This window comes from Camelus bactrianus, chromosome 7 (genome assembly GCF_048773025.1).
Source record: "Camelus bactrianus isolate YW-2024 breed Bactrian camel chromosome 7, ASM4877302v1, whole genome shotgun sequence".
Classification (NCBI taxonomy): Eukaryota; Metazoa; Chordata; class Mammalia; order Artiodactyla; family Camelidae; genus Camelus; species Camelus bactrianus.
In genome coordinates, this window is record NC_133545.1 from 12,865,717 (window position 1) to 12,880,651 (window position 14,935).

Sequence of the window (14,935 nt, forward strand, 5' to 3'; positions counted from 1 at the left end):
TAGCCTCTTCCCCCTCCCGCCCAGCACGCGCGCACACAAAGTTCTGGTTGCTGCCTCTGCGGACCGGCTCTCCTTTGCCAATCAGAATCGAAGTGTGTGCACACCAGCGCTGCCAAGCCTCCCTCGCTCGCTTCCTTTCATCCGCGCCCCCCCCCCCCCGCCCCCTCGGCCGGCTCCTGCCCTCCGCTCGGCCTTCCCCGCCTCGCATCCGTGCCATCGGCGCTCGATTGCGCGCGGACTCCGCTCTCCGCGGCTCGCTCGTTCGCTCGCGCTCGGCCGCCGCTCCCGCCCCCGGCCCCCGCCCCCCGCCCCTCCTCCGGCTCCTCCCGCCCCTCCCGCCCCTCCCGCCCCTCCTCCGCCTCCCGTGCAACTTTTGCCGAAGCCCCCACACACAGCCATGCTGAGCTGAGCTCCGGCCGGGGACTGGCCGCGCGCTGCCCGCCCCGGCTCCCGCCCCACCGCGGACCCGCTCGGGGGCCGCGGCCGCTCGGCCCTCGGCCTCGGCCGCTGCGCCCGCCCGCCCGGCCGCCCCGGAGCCCCGCGCAGGGCCCGGGCCGCGGCGGCGGCGGCGGCGGCGCCCGGCCCCCTCCCCCGGCGCCGGCCAAGTGAGGCGGTGATGCGGGCGCTGGCGGCCCCGGCTGCGCCGAGAGCGGAGACACAGGCTCAAGATGGCAGATTCCGACTGAGGCTGGGGGGGCCGAGCTCGCGCGCCGCGTTCCCTTCTCCGTTGCCATGAATCGCGGACACCCCGGCCCCGATGGCCCCCGTGTACGAAGGTAAGGGGCGCCGGCCCGCCGACCCCGCTTGCCCCGCGCCGCCCTGCCGCCGCGGCCCCCGCAGCTTTGTTCTGCCCGCGGCCCCTCGCCGGGCAGCCCCCGGCCCGCAGCCCCCGGGCGCCCGGCCTCCGCGCCCCACCCCCGGGGCTCGAACCTGCTGCCCGCCCCTCCCCGCCACCCCCTCCCTCGCCCGGCCAACGACCGGGATCCGGAATCGAACAGATCTTATTTCCAGGGTGGAGAAAGAGGCGGGGGGGGGGGGGTGCGAGGGTGGGCTCCTGACCGAAGAAAAGAAATTGGGAGGGGGCGCCGGGGAAAAGACAGATCCATGACGGTGCTTTTTATTTATTGTCGTAATAAATAAAGGTGATGCGATGGAGTTTTTATTCCCACCCCCCTCCCCCCAAGAAAATTACCTTTAGGATGATGTGCTTTGCACTCTGTCCTCACAGCTCCCCTTCCGATTTCTCTCCACTCCCACCCCACGCGCCTTTATTCTTCGAGAGCCTCTGATTTTGGGGGGTCGAATTGGAATGTATGGGGCTAGGTGGTGAGACGGGGTTTGAGGGAGAGGAAAAGTCCATTAGAGACCCAGGGAGAACAATGAAATAGGCTAAAATCTCCCCGCATTAGCGTGTGTAAGGGAAAATGTAGTTTAGGTTTTCAAGTCGGGGAGGCAGCCAAGACGTTTGTCTCGATCGGTCTGGGTAGACCTTCGTGGTGCACCTTCACCTGGCGTTGGGTCCTTCTTCTGATCTGATCTGTCTTTAGGAAGAAAGAAAAGAACGGAAGGCACAAGCACTATGTTCTCCTTGCTCTCTCTTTCGTTTCTCTTCAGTCAGTTCTGTCAGCTTCCAGCCAGAAATCAAACCGGAATCAACTAAGTTTTTACACTTCGGTGTGTTTTGTGTGCTTATAGTAGGAGGAATTTTGAACAAAAGTGTGCTTAATTTTCCAGTCATTTTCATCGTGAAAATGTTTTTCACATGAAATCATTGAAATAGCAGCCTTTACATACTTTGAGCGTCAGTCCGTCTGGCTTTTCTTTCGGTTTTGTTCAGATATTCTGTGGATGAAATAGCAAATGAGACCGGCAAGGGTTTGTGTGGAACGGAGAGGAGGGGTGAGCAGAGGAGATTTTAATCCTCCTATAAATCCGGAGAACAGTCCTGGCGAGTGAGGCAGGGAACGCATTAATAGTTTTATCTCTGTTATAAAGGCAGATTTAAAAAAAAACTTATCTGAAAAGAAAATCTGTTATTAGTTCCAGGGCTCCAAATGAATTAGGTTTCTGGATGGAATAAAGTTACCAGTCAGGCCCTGTGTAACGAGGCTGTAAATAACCTATGGACTGTAAATATTTTTTTTCAGACTCTCTTAGAAACAAAGGGGCCTGTTTAGAAGGCAACAGAGCGATGTTATTCCAGGGGCTTTCCTCTTTGATTCTGAAGAACACAAGGTCCATTTACCCATTCGACAAAACAAAACGAAATTTCTGATCACTCCACCACACAGCACAGAGCGAGCCGGTGGCTCTGTGAACATGCTAGCAGGACCCAGTCGGGCATTCATTGTTCCTGTGTCTATGGGAGGGGGCTATAGTCAATGCTCCCACTGTCTATGGAGTGTTAAAATGAAACAATTTTCTCTTTATTAAGTACCTCTTTGAGACTCCCTCTGCTGGACACTCCGGGTGAGCATTAGAGAAGGAACTTGGCATTGAATTCAGAACTATAGTACAACGGCTGCTTTCCCTTTCGCCAGGGGCGGGGAATGTGGGTTGGGATGTATTTTGTCAACTTTGTGTAAAGCCATCTTGGGAACTGGGCTGTTCTTCTCTTGTTCCTTTCATTCTAAATCCATGTGGAATGTAGGCCAGACCCCCGAGGCTAAGACTTGGCACTCCAATTCTCACTACGGTGTTCTTTTAGTGCATCACACCAGATAAAGGGCTGTGGGTGTGTAAGATGTTGTGGTTCAAGAATAATCACAGATCTCAAAGGTCTCAGGAGCTCGCTCCTTTTATTTGCAAGCCTGCCTTCTGTGACCCAGGTGACCTACCTGGTCCCTGCATCAACCCTAGGTTTCTGTCAGTCTTGTCTGTGTGTTCTCTTAATTATTCCTGTGCTTTGCACCCTTTGATTCTGCAAGAGTTTCTGCCCATCTTTATAATTCTTTTCTTAGTCTTCCTCCCCACCCCTCCTGAACCAGTCCAGCATCACTCAGCACAAGCCTAGACCTAGGTCTTTTTTGAAAGAGACTGCTGGTTATTCTCTGAAACAGACAGGTGACCCCCATAATCAAGCACTGCATTGCTGGAACCCACAGTCACTTCCCATGATGAGTGCCTCTAAGATGCCAGTGACCACCGTTTTCCCTCCTTGGTGACATCCACTGGATTTAGTGAACCTGATTTTTACCATATCCCTATTAGAGCATATGGACTCCTGTGGGGATCCTGAAGGAGCGGAGCTTTTTCTGTGGAATTCTGCAAGAGGAATTGATTTCTAATAGTTTTCGAGTTACTAAGAGTGATCGTGGGGTTCTTAGGAGAAGACTAATGACAGGTGAGGCATTTCAGCTGGAATTCAGGGGTGTACTCATTTGTTTAAATGGGGTGCAGTTGCCCCAAGTTGAGATTGGCATGAAGGCTGGATTGCATTCACGGAGCATCCTCCACTGCCAGGTATTTAGAGGGAAATGCTCTCTTTGAAACTGTGTATGTTTGGTAATATGGATTAATGGGTAGGAAAGTGTAATCAGTCTTTTACGACTTGCTTTTAAGGATCGGTTTATAAATAGCACATTAGTTTTCAATGGGTTGGTACTGATCAAGTCAAACTCCTTTAAAAAGGTTTATTTTCTTTAGAAAGTTAAACATTCGCCTTGCAACGGTGTTTACTCCATCAACTTGCTTAGCAAAGCTTTTTTCAATATGTAGTGCAAAGGCCAACCACAAAGGTTTATAGTGCCGTGGGTTCTGGGCTGGAGGACCCTAAATTCCACGATTGTTCCACTGCACACAGCTGAGCTGTGCTGTGTCCACTAGTGTTGGCTCATAACAGTCAGACTTTCCCAAACTGTGATGCTGAGGCCCGTCATCAGATGGGCCTGAAGACACCAACCAAGAAATGGATTCTGAATCATCTTCCATTAAAAGAATTTGATGACACACGTTCAAAAATATCTTTTCCTGTGTTTATGTTTTATATTTTTAAAATGAGTAAATATAAATATTGTTTTCCTTCCACCCCATTTCAGGGGTGAATCAAGGCTCGTTAATTAATTTTATCCCTGAGACTGGACACTATGGTACTTGAATCATAGAAACCTGGGGTTGAATCTAACTATATGGCTTTGGGCACGTTACTTAACTTGTCTGAGCTTCATTGTTGTTGTTGTTGTTGTTTTAAAAGCCTTATTAGAGTGTGCCAGGGCTCCATTAGAAGCGAGTCTATGTAAAGCGTCTGGCTGTAGTAGGCATTTTCTCAGTGCGTGTTAAATCTCTCTATCTTTTGAGCTGCTTACAGGCATGATGACTCCAGGGAAAGAATAACCCACAAATAGTTTAGAAAGCCAATAATAGCAACATTTCAATTATTAATCTCCTGCTATTCCTTTTCCAGTTTGGGCACCAGCAACAATAAACCCCCTGTGGCCACAGAAGAAAGAGCCTTTTTTGACCCCCTCCGTGACCTTTCCAGATTCTTTATTCCCACTGAGCCTCTGCGGGTTTCAGGTAGAGGATTTCTCTTCTGTAGCGGCACATTCTATGCCATTTTAAAAATGAGGCAACAAACCATTAGAACAGAGTTTCAGGGGCTGCAGCTGTGCCTCTGGGAAAGTATCCCAAAGTCTGAAAGATAATCTTTGCCCTTAATCAGGATCCATTCGTAACCCAGGCAGCAGGCCAGGAGAGGGAGCGCCCAGAGGTGGCTTCCTTACTGAGGGCCTCCGCAGAGGGGAGGCACCACCCGGCCACCAGCCGGGGTCTGGATCAATGCATTAAACATAATTTTCCTATGAAAGAAAGTGTGGTGTTTTATACAAATTACAGCTGCTCATAGTCTTCATATTTCATTTTTTGTTTCTTTATTTCTCTCTTCCTTCCTCCCATGGAGACCAGTCTTAAAGGAAACACCTTTGAGGTTTCTGTGGAACAAAAGTAGTGATGATCAAGAGGATGTGATACGTGAACACTGTTTATTGTTCTCTGAACATGTCACGTGCCAGTGCTTTCTGGTAGTCTTAGGGTGACAGTTCAAGGTCTTCAGGTTGCTGTCAAAGGCAAGGTTCAGAGTAATGCCAGCAGATTTTGTATCATCTCACAGAGGTGAGGGTGAAAGGCCCCCAAACCCGTGATAGTTCCATTTCTCAATGACAAGACCCTGTTGGGGGTCGGGGAGGGGTACGGAGGGAAAGAAAGTGGAAAACCTGGAGTATAGGAAGGTCTTAATTTTTCCTCTGAAAGAAAGCAAGATGCCTGAAGTTCATGGCAGTAACTGCAGCTCAGACCCCACTTAGTTTGTGCTGCACCCTCTCCCCTTGTCCTAACAGACCCTCAAAGTAGGTCCCATCACCCCCACTTTACAGGCAGGGCACATCTTTAAAGCAGTTATGTAACATATGTTTATGTGGGGTCCCTGTCCTCGAGTTCAGAGGGCATGGGAAGTGAAAGTCCACACTAAACACAAGCTCGATGGACCACGATCTGACTCGGGGTGGAATGCGTGTGTGTGTGTGTGTGTGTGTGTGCCAGCTCTTAATTCTTACATACTCATGTTTCTTAAGGTATAAAAGGAAGACCCCATTTCCCTATTTTTCTCTTGAAATATTTTCTTTATGTGGAATCAAGAAAAGTATTTCTACATGGAGAAAATACCTATTACAAACTTCCTTGGAAATTACCATCTCTAATTTGCAGAAGACCCCATCTTCCTCTTTGATTACTAACGTTTTATAGCCTTGTAAACACGTTACATTTCTAGCTTGCGCATGCTGCTTGGAGACTTCTTGGTTTTGGTATTTGGCATTGCAGGCTCCATTGCCAGTGAACGCATTCATCTTACATGGCTGTTGGAGAATTAATTCCTGGCTATGCTGCCTGGCTGAGGTCTTTAATTCCAGGTAGTTTTATGGTAGTTATTGTGGGATGCAGATCGGGTGGTCCCTCAGCACAACCCTCTGGGAAGGAAGTTGTGGAAGAAGAAGTCCCAGCTTTGGGAGCGTGGAGCCCAGAACAAGAGAGGACCTTGGGAGAAATTCGTTCACCCTCTTGCCTTCAGAAAGGTGAATGGCCGTGACGTGGAACTGTCAGTTCATCCAAAACATTTTTTTCCAGGAAAAGGTCACACTGGGAACTCCCTCAGTGACCAGTTCAAGTATTCTGTTAATCTGATTGTCAGGGAATTCCGGGGCCAGCTGAGATCTCACTCGCTGCCACTCAGACCTGTTCTCTTTCACTTGATTCCTTTCTCTAAAGCCTTTCATGTACTTGAAGATCATAGCTGGGTCTCTATAGCTTTTTTCTCAGAGCCTGTTTTAGGTCTTCTCCCTCCTCTGAAATCTCTAGTTCCTCCACATTGAAAAGAAAATGGTGGTGATCAAAACTGAAGACAGTCCCTTAATAATGGTCCTGTTAGTACCACATATACAAGAGAAACGATTTCAGGAGTCTTGCCTCCCTGCGAGTCCCTGGAGGGCAGGAACCAAATCTGAGTCATCTTTGTATCCTCCATAGTCGCTGTGCAGCTGCTTAAACCAGTAGGTGCTTCATAAATGCTTACTGAATTGACTCTTCCTTTTAACATATCTAAGTAGTAACTTATGTCACACCAGCCCTGGATTGGTGACTCCTAGTTAGCTTGCTTTCCCCCACCCCATCCTGAGTCTTTTTGTCCCTTGCAGGTACTTGTGTCTCACCGCTCCTCACCCCAACAATGCCGTCTTCTGCTTAACCCTGTGAATTTCACCCCTCTACTTGCAGGTCTTTAGAACCTTACTTAGTTGTCTTACTTAACTGATCCGATAAACAGAATGCAGCTGACATAAGTCATAAAAAAAAAAAGTTGAACTACTCTTGAAAGAAGAGGAGAGAGTGCACTGAAGGATCTTGATGATTCAGTGTAATATCGGTTCCTCCAGGATTAGAAAGGATGGTTCGACAAATTCTTTAGAAGTTCTGAGTCAGCGAAAGCCATACCTGTTTTTCCAGGTTCTCTACGACAAGTGAGTGAGGTGAGGTGTCGTGAGAGTGGCTACAAGTCAGACTTGCAGCCCAAATTCCTCCCTGTTTTTGATCTAAAGCCAACGGAAAAGGCAAAAGATACGAGGGGCAAAAAGCCATTCAACTTGTGATTTTGTGATGGGTGACTTTGCCATTAGAGAGCAAGCTGGCAAAGTAGTTGCCTATTAAAAAAAGCAGAAAACCTTTAAAACTGCAAAATAATTTTGTGGTTTTGCAGCCACTTATTTCTAAACACGGCACTGAAGAGATTTGTAGTGTTTCTGAAAGTGGTCTGTTTTAGCAATTCTTGCCTAACTTCTTTTGCTCGGTGGGTTCTGATTAATTAAATGCCACTGTGTTAAAGCAGAATTAAGATTGATTGACTCTTGCATGTGCTAGTGCTGTAGACTTTATAAAACCTTCATTGTCATGGAAAGCATGCAGTTTCATATGTGAGTGGATAAGGGCATTTCTCCCCAGGTTGTGCTGTCTGTCCTCAAAGAAGGATCACTGTAGAACCTGCTATAACATTGGAGAGAAAAACACTTTTGATTCATGTAGTTACAGATGGCATCCTGGTGAAATAGGTTTTTTTCCCTGTATTTTTACCATTTTCCACTGTATCAGAATTACCTTTTTGATTCCACCTATGAAATTGTCATTCACAGTATAAAATGATTTTCCGAGGGCTTATCTTAAGAACAGTGATCTATCATGCCAGTTCTGTATAGAACTTCTAGGTTCACAGCATTAAAAAAGCAAATTGTAATGGTATGTGTGTCTGGAATCCTGTTAAGAGTCACATGGTAAGGGGATTTGGAAGACTGGTTTGTTGCTGGTTGTGGAAGTTTGGTCTTTGTTTTTCCTCTAATGAAGAATTTATAGAGTTCTGACAAAAAGCAGCATGTGAGTTCTTGAAATTGTGCAGAAGGACAGCCAGTTACACCCTTCTGAGTTCTGGGGAGCTGCACCTCCTCACCGGAGTCCAGGCTGATAGCAGGAGTTCCTGCAGGAAAGTACATTTCGGGAGAATGCGTGATAGGCGGTGGGGGAGGGGAGGGGCGCACGCCCCCCCCCCCCCAGCACGTACACTTGCAGCTCAAGCACACTCCGATCACTGTTATTCATTAAGTATGACCTGCACCATCAGGAAAAGATTAATCGATATTCATTATGTTCTGTTAACTGAGTCGGGGAGTTTTCTCAAATGCATTACAGAAACGTTTCCATTAGAAAATGTTTAAAATAAAGAAACTCTTTCATTTAGTTATACCGTGACTTTCTCCGAAAAAGGATTTAAGGCTTCTTAAAGGGTGAAGTTACTGGAAGAGGGGACATTAATTTATATAGAGCAATTTCATGGATCAGCCTGTTTCCAGAGATGTCGGATAAGTGAGGTATTTGTATCCAGAGAGACAACAGAAAAAACAGAGCATTTGTGCTGCCTTAACAAGGTGAACAAGCAGAGTACATAATGGAATTCATTTGCAGAGTCATTTTTGCTTGGCTGGAGTGGTAAACACAAAATAGACCAGCAGACGAGAATGGTAAGTGTTTGGGATCAGTTGTTGAAAGGCTTAAAACGGGTTCTAATTCAAGAGACACTTTATGGTGTGAAGAAGGGGACCCATATACTCAGAACGATACTTGAACTAGGTAATTACTCCTGCCCTGGGTATAACAGGGAATGAGGCAGCCAGAGGGTGAGCCCGGCTGGGAGGCCGCATGGTGTTAGGAAAGGTGTGGGCACCGTGGTGTGGAATGGGGCTGTGGCTGGGGTCACACAGGAGAGTCTGGCAGAGCACTTACCAGCATGCCCGACCCTGGGGGTTCAGTAAATATTTGTTCCTTTCCACCTTCCTCCCCACCCTTAATGGCAGTGGTCTAGGACCAGGGAAACTTGCTGGGGTTCACAACACTGTGATATTTACAGTCTGCCCTCTATATCCATAGGTTGCACGTTCCTGGATTCAGCCAACCATGGATTGAAAATATTTTGGAAAAAAATCCAGAAAGTTCCAAAAAACAAAGCTTAAATTTGCCATGCCCCCGGCAACGATCTACTTAGCATTTCCATCGTATTAGATGTTATAAGTGATCTAGAGATGATTTAAAGCATGCAGGAGCATGTGCATAGGTTATACGCAAATACTCTGCCCTTTCTTACGAGGGTCTTGCGTCTGCAGATTTTGGTATCTGCAGGGGTCCTGGAACCAGTACTCCTGCTACCCAGGGATGACTGTATTCTGTTTTTGTAAAGAATCTCTTCTTTTTATAGGCTCTCTCACATTCCACACTGGGATCACAGTATCTCAGGATCTTACTGGGTTACAGTATAACCCAAGGGACATCTTCACACATTCATATCGACCTTTGACACAGGAGGAAACCAAGGCCCAGAGTGGTGAAGAGGCTGCCTTGACATCGTCTTGAGAGTTGAAGGGAGGCAGAGCGAGGTGTCCCCACCCCTGCCCCAGCCTTGGTCCAGAAGCCCCAGGACACTGACCGCTGAGTGGGGCTTCACTGGATCTCCATGGTTATGGTTCCCACAAGGCTGTCAGAGTCACTAACCTTCTTCCCAGACTTGGAGAGAGGTCCCAGGCTCTGGTTCCCTGGTGCCCTGCTGCCCACAGTGCCTCCCTGAGCCCATCCCCCGGGAGCTATTTCCCTCGGTCCCGAAGAAAGTAAGGCCACGTGCCCTCAGCTCTAGTGTTTAAAGGGTCATCTGTTAGGAAGTTGTTCCTTCTGTTTCCCTGAGAAAGTCTACAGCTTGTCACCATGAGCTGCTTATCAACAAAAACAAGCAAACAAAATCATAGAAGAGAAACCAGTACAATTGGGATGAGTTTCATACACCCTCAGAGCACTTTTCAGTCATTAAGAGGGTTTTTTTTTTTTAAATATTGACTTCTCCAGGTACAGTTTAGAGTCATTCTTTCCCGTTGACATGACCAAAACTTGAGACCCACCCCTGTTTTCAGACATGCCATTCTGACCCCGGCAGGATCCTGTCTTGTGTTGCTCCTGACCTCCCTCGGAAGCACTTCCATCCTGATGAGTAACCCTTCGTACTACTGAACACACATACTCCCATGCTAAGGGCTGGTTGGACTTGACGTTGGTGTGTCTGGGGCGACGGTGCAGGACAGTCTCCAGCCCACTGATTCCTGGTTTGTGTGTCAACCTATGTCCTCCCTTCCTCCCCTGGGACCTGGGGTCCCTCTCTGCCACCTGCCCGGCCCTTGTGTGCACCCACAGGCCCTGCCTGGGGAAGGCCTGGAAGCAGGCACAAGGCCTTCTGGACAGGGATTCCCAGGGCCCCAGAGCACGGATGGGAAGAGGACAGGTGCTCCACCTGTGAGTGGACACGCCTCGTGACCCCCGGGGACTCCTCTCCCCTTGTGGAGGGGTGCGGCCAGGGCCGTGAAAGTATGGGGTTCGGGGCTGGAGCACCGCTGCCCCGTTCTCAGGGCAGTGCTGATAAGGGGACTCCTTGCTGTAAAAACTTGGGCAACAAAGGCAACGTGAAATGTTTCCTGTTTATACAAGCCCTGGCTGGTGATTGCTTCACTGGGTACTCTGCTCCTTTCTTTCCCCCCTCAACCTGGATCTGGTACTTACGGTTGCTCCATAAAGCTTAGTTGATGAAACTGACCCATTTCCTGTTGCTTGCTAAGGAAAGCTCAGTAACCAGTTTGTTCCTCCCACAGTGAAACTTGACAGAGAGCCTAGTAAATCCGACGGCTTTTCTGTTTTGTCTGTTTCAGCCACTGACACACAGCCGCTCCTCCTGCCGTCCTGCCTTGATGTCATCTCGCCTCTCTGTTTCCACCTACTTATTATTTCCCACTCATCATCCCGCAGCCAGCGAGGCTCCTCACCTACCTGTTCATTGTTCAACTTTGTGTACCTTGGCTCTGTCTCTGCCTTGTTATACTTGTAGGTGTCCGGGTCCAAGTGGAGGTACACAGGGAACTCTCTTTTGAGAGTTTCTGTGTTGGGAGCCTTTTTGGAAAAGCGCTTCTCCAACTTTGGAAACCGTCAGTCACCTGGAGGGCTTGTTAAAACAAATCACTGGGCCCCACCCTCAGAGTTTCTGTTTCAGTAGGGCTGGGGCGGAGCTTGAGAATTTGCATTTCTAATTGAGAACCCCTATTTGAGAGGGATGCCTTCAGAATGAGAACTCAGGACCTGTTTAAAATCAGATAGTAGTCGTTTGGTGAAAACTTTCCTCTGGTGGGTAGGAGGCAGAGACCTGGCAGTGGCGTTATTTGTAGCTGCGCTGCCTTCCGTGGTTGGGACTTCCTGAGGCCATAGGATGTGGTGTAGATCCAGCCTCCCTCCAGCCTTCCTGCCTCTCTGCTCCGGAAGGGACAAGGCCCCATCTTCCCCAGGCTCCTCAGTAAATGCAGGGGCTACTATCTTCTGTTCTCCAGAGCCAGACAGTCTGTAGTTCGTCCAGTTTGGCCCTGGGCCCCAGAATAGAATGGGCAGATACCATTCTCACAATAATAACATACGATTATTAACCAACCTAAAGAGCTCTGTGATTGTCTCCGTTTACGGAAGAGGAAATTGAGACTTCGAGATGTTAAATAACACGTCCAAGGTCTCGTAAGCCAGGGCTTGAACTCTCCTGACGCCAGAGCACGCCCTTGTCTTGACCGGCAGGCCACCTGGCTCCTCGTGGGGCGGTGGGAGTGGTCTGGGCAACATACAGCAAGGAGAGACATGATTAACCCCATGTGGAAGGGTCTGGGGTCCTTCTCAGAGCAGGGACAGCCACAGCGGGGCTGACAGTGCTAGAGCCTTCATGTCGCAAACACGTTTCCCTGACGGAGGCTCTGCTGTCTCGTTCACCTCTGCTCCATCGTAAAGGGCAGCCCTTTTGAGCAGCAAAAACAGGTATCTGAGAATAATCTTACTGAGACCTCTAAGAAAAAAGTTATGAAAAGATGATAACAGCTAATACTTATCGAGCCCCAGGTATTGCCAGTTCTGTTGTAGGGTTTCACATCTCTTAAGTCATGGGGTCCTCGTAGTAGTGCTGCAAGGTGGGTTCTGCCACCGTTGTTTTACATACGTTATGTTACGGACACACTGGAAGGTTCAGCAGCTCACAGGTGGCTGAGCTGAGGCTGACCTCGTCCGCCTGGATCCAGAGCTCCTGCCCCTGCCCGCTAGGCTGTAGCTGCAAAGTGGAAGGTCTTCCCAACCCCTTCCTTGATGGAAGAGTGAAATTTATAAATAGGCCGCTTCTTCCCCAAATATGAATGTTCTTTGTTTCAATCAAAATCTGAATAAGTGTTTTCAAATTTGAGGAACTGATTTCTGTTGGTCTTCTTGAAAGCTAAGGTGAGGGGCGTAGGAGAGTCAGGCCTGAGAGGTAAGAGCAGAGGAAGGGCCAGCTCGGCTGTGTGTTAAACCAAACCAGAAAGCTTCAAATCTGGCACAAAACCGGGCAGGAGAGGCCACCAGATTTCAGGCCCTGCTGTCCCTGAGCATCTCACACACAGGTGATGAAGGAGGGTCCCCGAAGCAGTGGGGAGAGGAAACCCGCTGAGCAAATGGGAATGGGATTGTGTGAGAGCAGTTTGAAAAACCTCAATGGATATTATCACCTTGCATCATTAGACCAACATAAATTCTACACAATTAAAATGCTAAATTCAACAAAATACTGAGCACATTCAGTACGCCAGGGAATGTCCTAGGTGCTAGGTGTGCGGCAATGAACACAACATGAAAAATAAGAAACAGAAACAAACCAAAACAGATGAAAACCTCTACCCTGGAGCAACCTGCATTTTAGTTGATGAAGGTAAATTTATCAGTGGATTTAAAAAAAATCCATTTTGAGAAAAAGCGTGAAGGAAATAGAAGAGGATATTTATTAAATCTCTAGAGGGGCTGGAATGTCTAAGCTTAGAATCTGCGGAAGAAAGAAAGTCATCAGTGGTTTTATCAGTATAACGTCTCCCAGATGTTACGGTTCCTGGTTTTACTTTCATGAAGTATTTTTCAGTATTTTTTAATGGAACATTAAGGGGTGTCTGAATTTTACAGTCAGTTCTTGCTAGTAGCATTATGAGGTCGGGGGCATGAACATTTATCAGGTTCTAGATTTATGCCACCAGATGAATTTCCTCTCCTAAGTATTTTTACATTAAACAAACCAAACCACCTAGATAAAGATTTAAAATCACCTGCCCATTCATTCAGGAAGGAACAGGGTTCCTCCTGCTCTGGGAGGACATACCATTCCCAAGGGCTTTCAAACAGCATCTCTGTATGTGAGCGACTCCCAGAGTTGTATCTTTCCCTAGACTTCTTTTTTGAGCTTCAGAGTCATAAAGCCAGCAATCTGCACATATCCCTTTGGATGTCTCAGAAGCGGCTCAAACTTAACATGTGCAAAGGAGAAGTCTTGGGCAACCATCCGAAACAGGTGTTCCTCCTTATTTCCACGAAAGGCATCGTCTCCCACCCAGTAGTTCACATCGGGAACCTGAGAGTCATCCTCGACTTCGTTTTCCTTCATATTTAATCCATCACCAAGTTATATTGATTTTGCCTCCCAAACAGAGCCGTTCTTGTTTTTCTCCATAAGTGTATTCTGTAAAGTCACCACGCACTCTGGATGAGGGGACGGTGAACCACTGCTACCAGGGTTATTAGCTTCTTGATTTTCGTCAGCTGATCAGCTCGTAACCTTGTCTTGTGCGTGTTTTCGTTTAAAGACACTTTATTTAATGTATATTGTTGATTCATTCGCATTGAACCCTCAGCACTCTTAACTCGTGCCTGAATGAAGCTTACCTAACACATGTATTCTGTAAGTTACGTCACAGCTCCTTGAGCTTAGGAACACTAGACAGCCTTTCATCACTGTACTTGAGGGTCATTTAAAAATCCCCAACAAAAAACAATCAGAATGTGAAAAACATGGTACTAAGTAGACCGTGGAAAGTATACTTGCTTACAGTATAGGAGCCAAAACAAGAAGGCAGAGTGACCTCATTCGACCTCAACTGGGGACAGAGGCTTCAGGCATCACACAGCCCGGAGTCTTCCTGACAGTGAGCCTGGGAATGACCGTGAAAGCACCCCCTGGAAATTAATTTTGAGGTTACAAATACATTTTTAGCGAGGTGGTGAATTCGCAGACACGGAATCCGCAAATGGAGATCAGCTGTACATGGTGAACTCATTTTCCTCTCCGTTGCCATCACCTAGCCCACTGGTCAGCAGACTTTCTGTAAGGGCCCAATAAAAGGTATTTTAGGTTTTGCAGGCCTAAGTGGTCTGCCACAGCTGCTCAGCTCTACCGAGGTGGTGAGAGCAGCTGCAGACCATACAGAAATGAGCAGGTGGGGGTGTGTTCCAGGAAAACTTTATTTGCAAAAACAGGCTCTGGTCTGAATTCAGCCTTCAGGCTGTAGTTTGGACCCCTGTTGCCTGGTCTTACCCACCAGTGTCACCGGCGCTGCCTTCCTGACCTGCCCCCCACACCCGTGCTCCAGCGTCCAGCTGTTTTCCACATTGATTTTCAGTGTAACGGAGATCTGATCACTCTCCCGCTTCAGAGGTCCAACCACTCCCCATCACACTTGGAGTAAAATCCCAAATCCTGAATAACGTGGCTGCCACATGGTCCCTGTGTATTTCCCCAGTCTCACTACAGATCAGTCTTCCCCTTGCCCCACCCCGACCTCTTCCGGTTCTGTGACTGCACCCTGCTGTTTCCTGCCTCAGCACCTTTACCTGCGATCTCCCTGCAGGGAATGCTGCCCTCTGCCTGGCCAGTTCTGACCCAAATGTCATTTCCCCCTGGGTAAATTAGATGTCCCTCTCCCGACCTCAGGGACCCCATTCTTTGCCTTCATGACCCTTAGAGTGTTCAGATGCCCATGTTTTCGAATGTGTTTGTTTT

The 14,935-nt window shown here is 48.2% G+C and overlaps 1 protein-coding gene across 10 annotated transcripts in view; it reads left to right on the forward strand.

Moving 5' to 3' along the window:
• The first annotated feature begins 419 nt into the window (after positions 1 to 419).
• Positions 420 to 14,935, forward strand: part of HIPK2 (homeodomain interacting protein kinase 2) — a 182,937-nt gene continuing 168,421 nt past the window's right edge. For 2 of the 10 annotated variants that reach the window (XM_074366931.1, XM_074366933.1), the window contains exon 1: positions 420 to 776. In XM_074366931.1, the coding sequence (XP_074223032.1) occupies positions 758 to 776 (19 nt within the window). In that variant the 5' untranslated portion in view covers positions 420 to 757. The remainder of the gene's footprint in view (positions 777 to 14,935) is intronic. The other 8 variants (XR_012508058.1, XM_074366935.1, XR_012508057.1 and 5 more) reach the window with 6 other exon arrangements.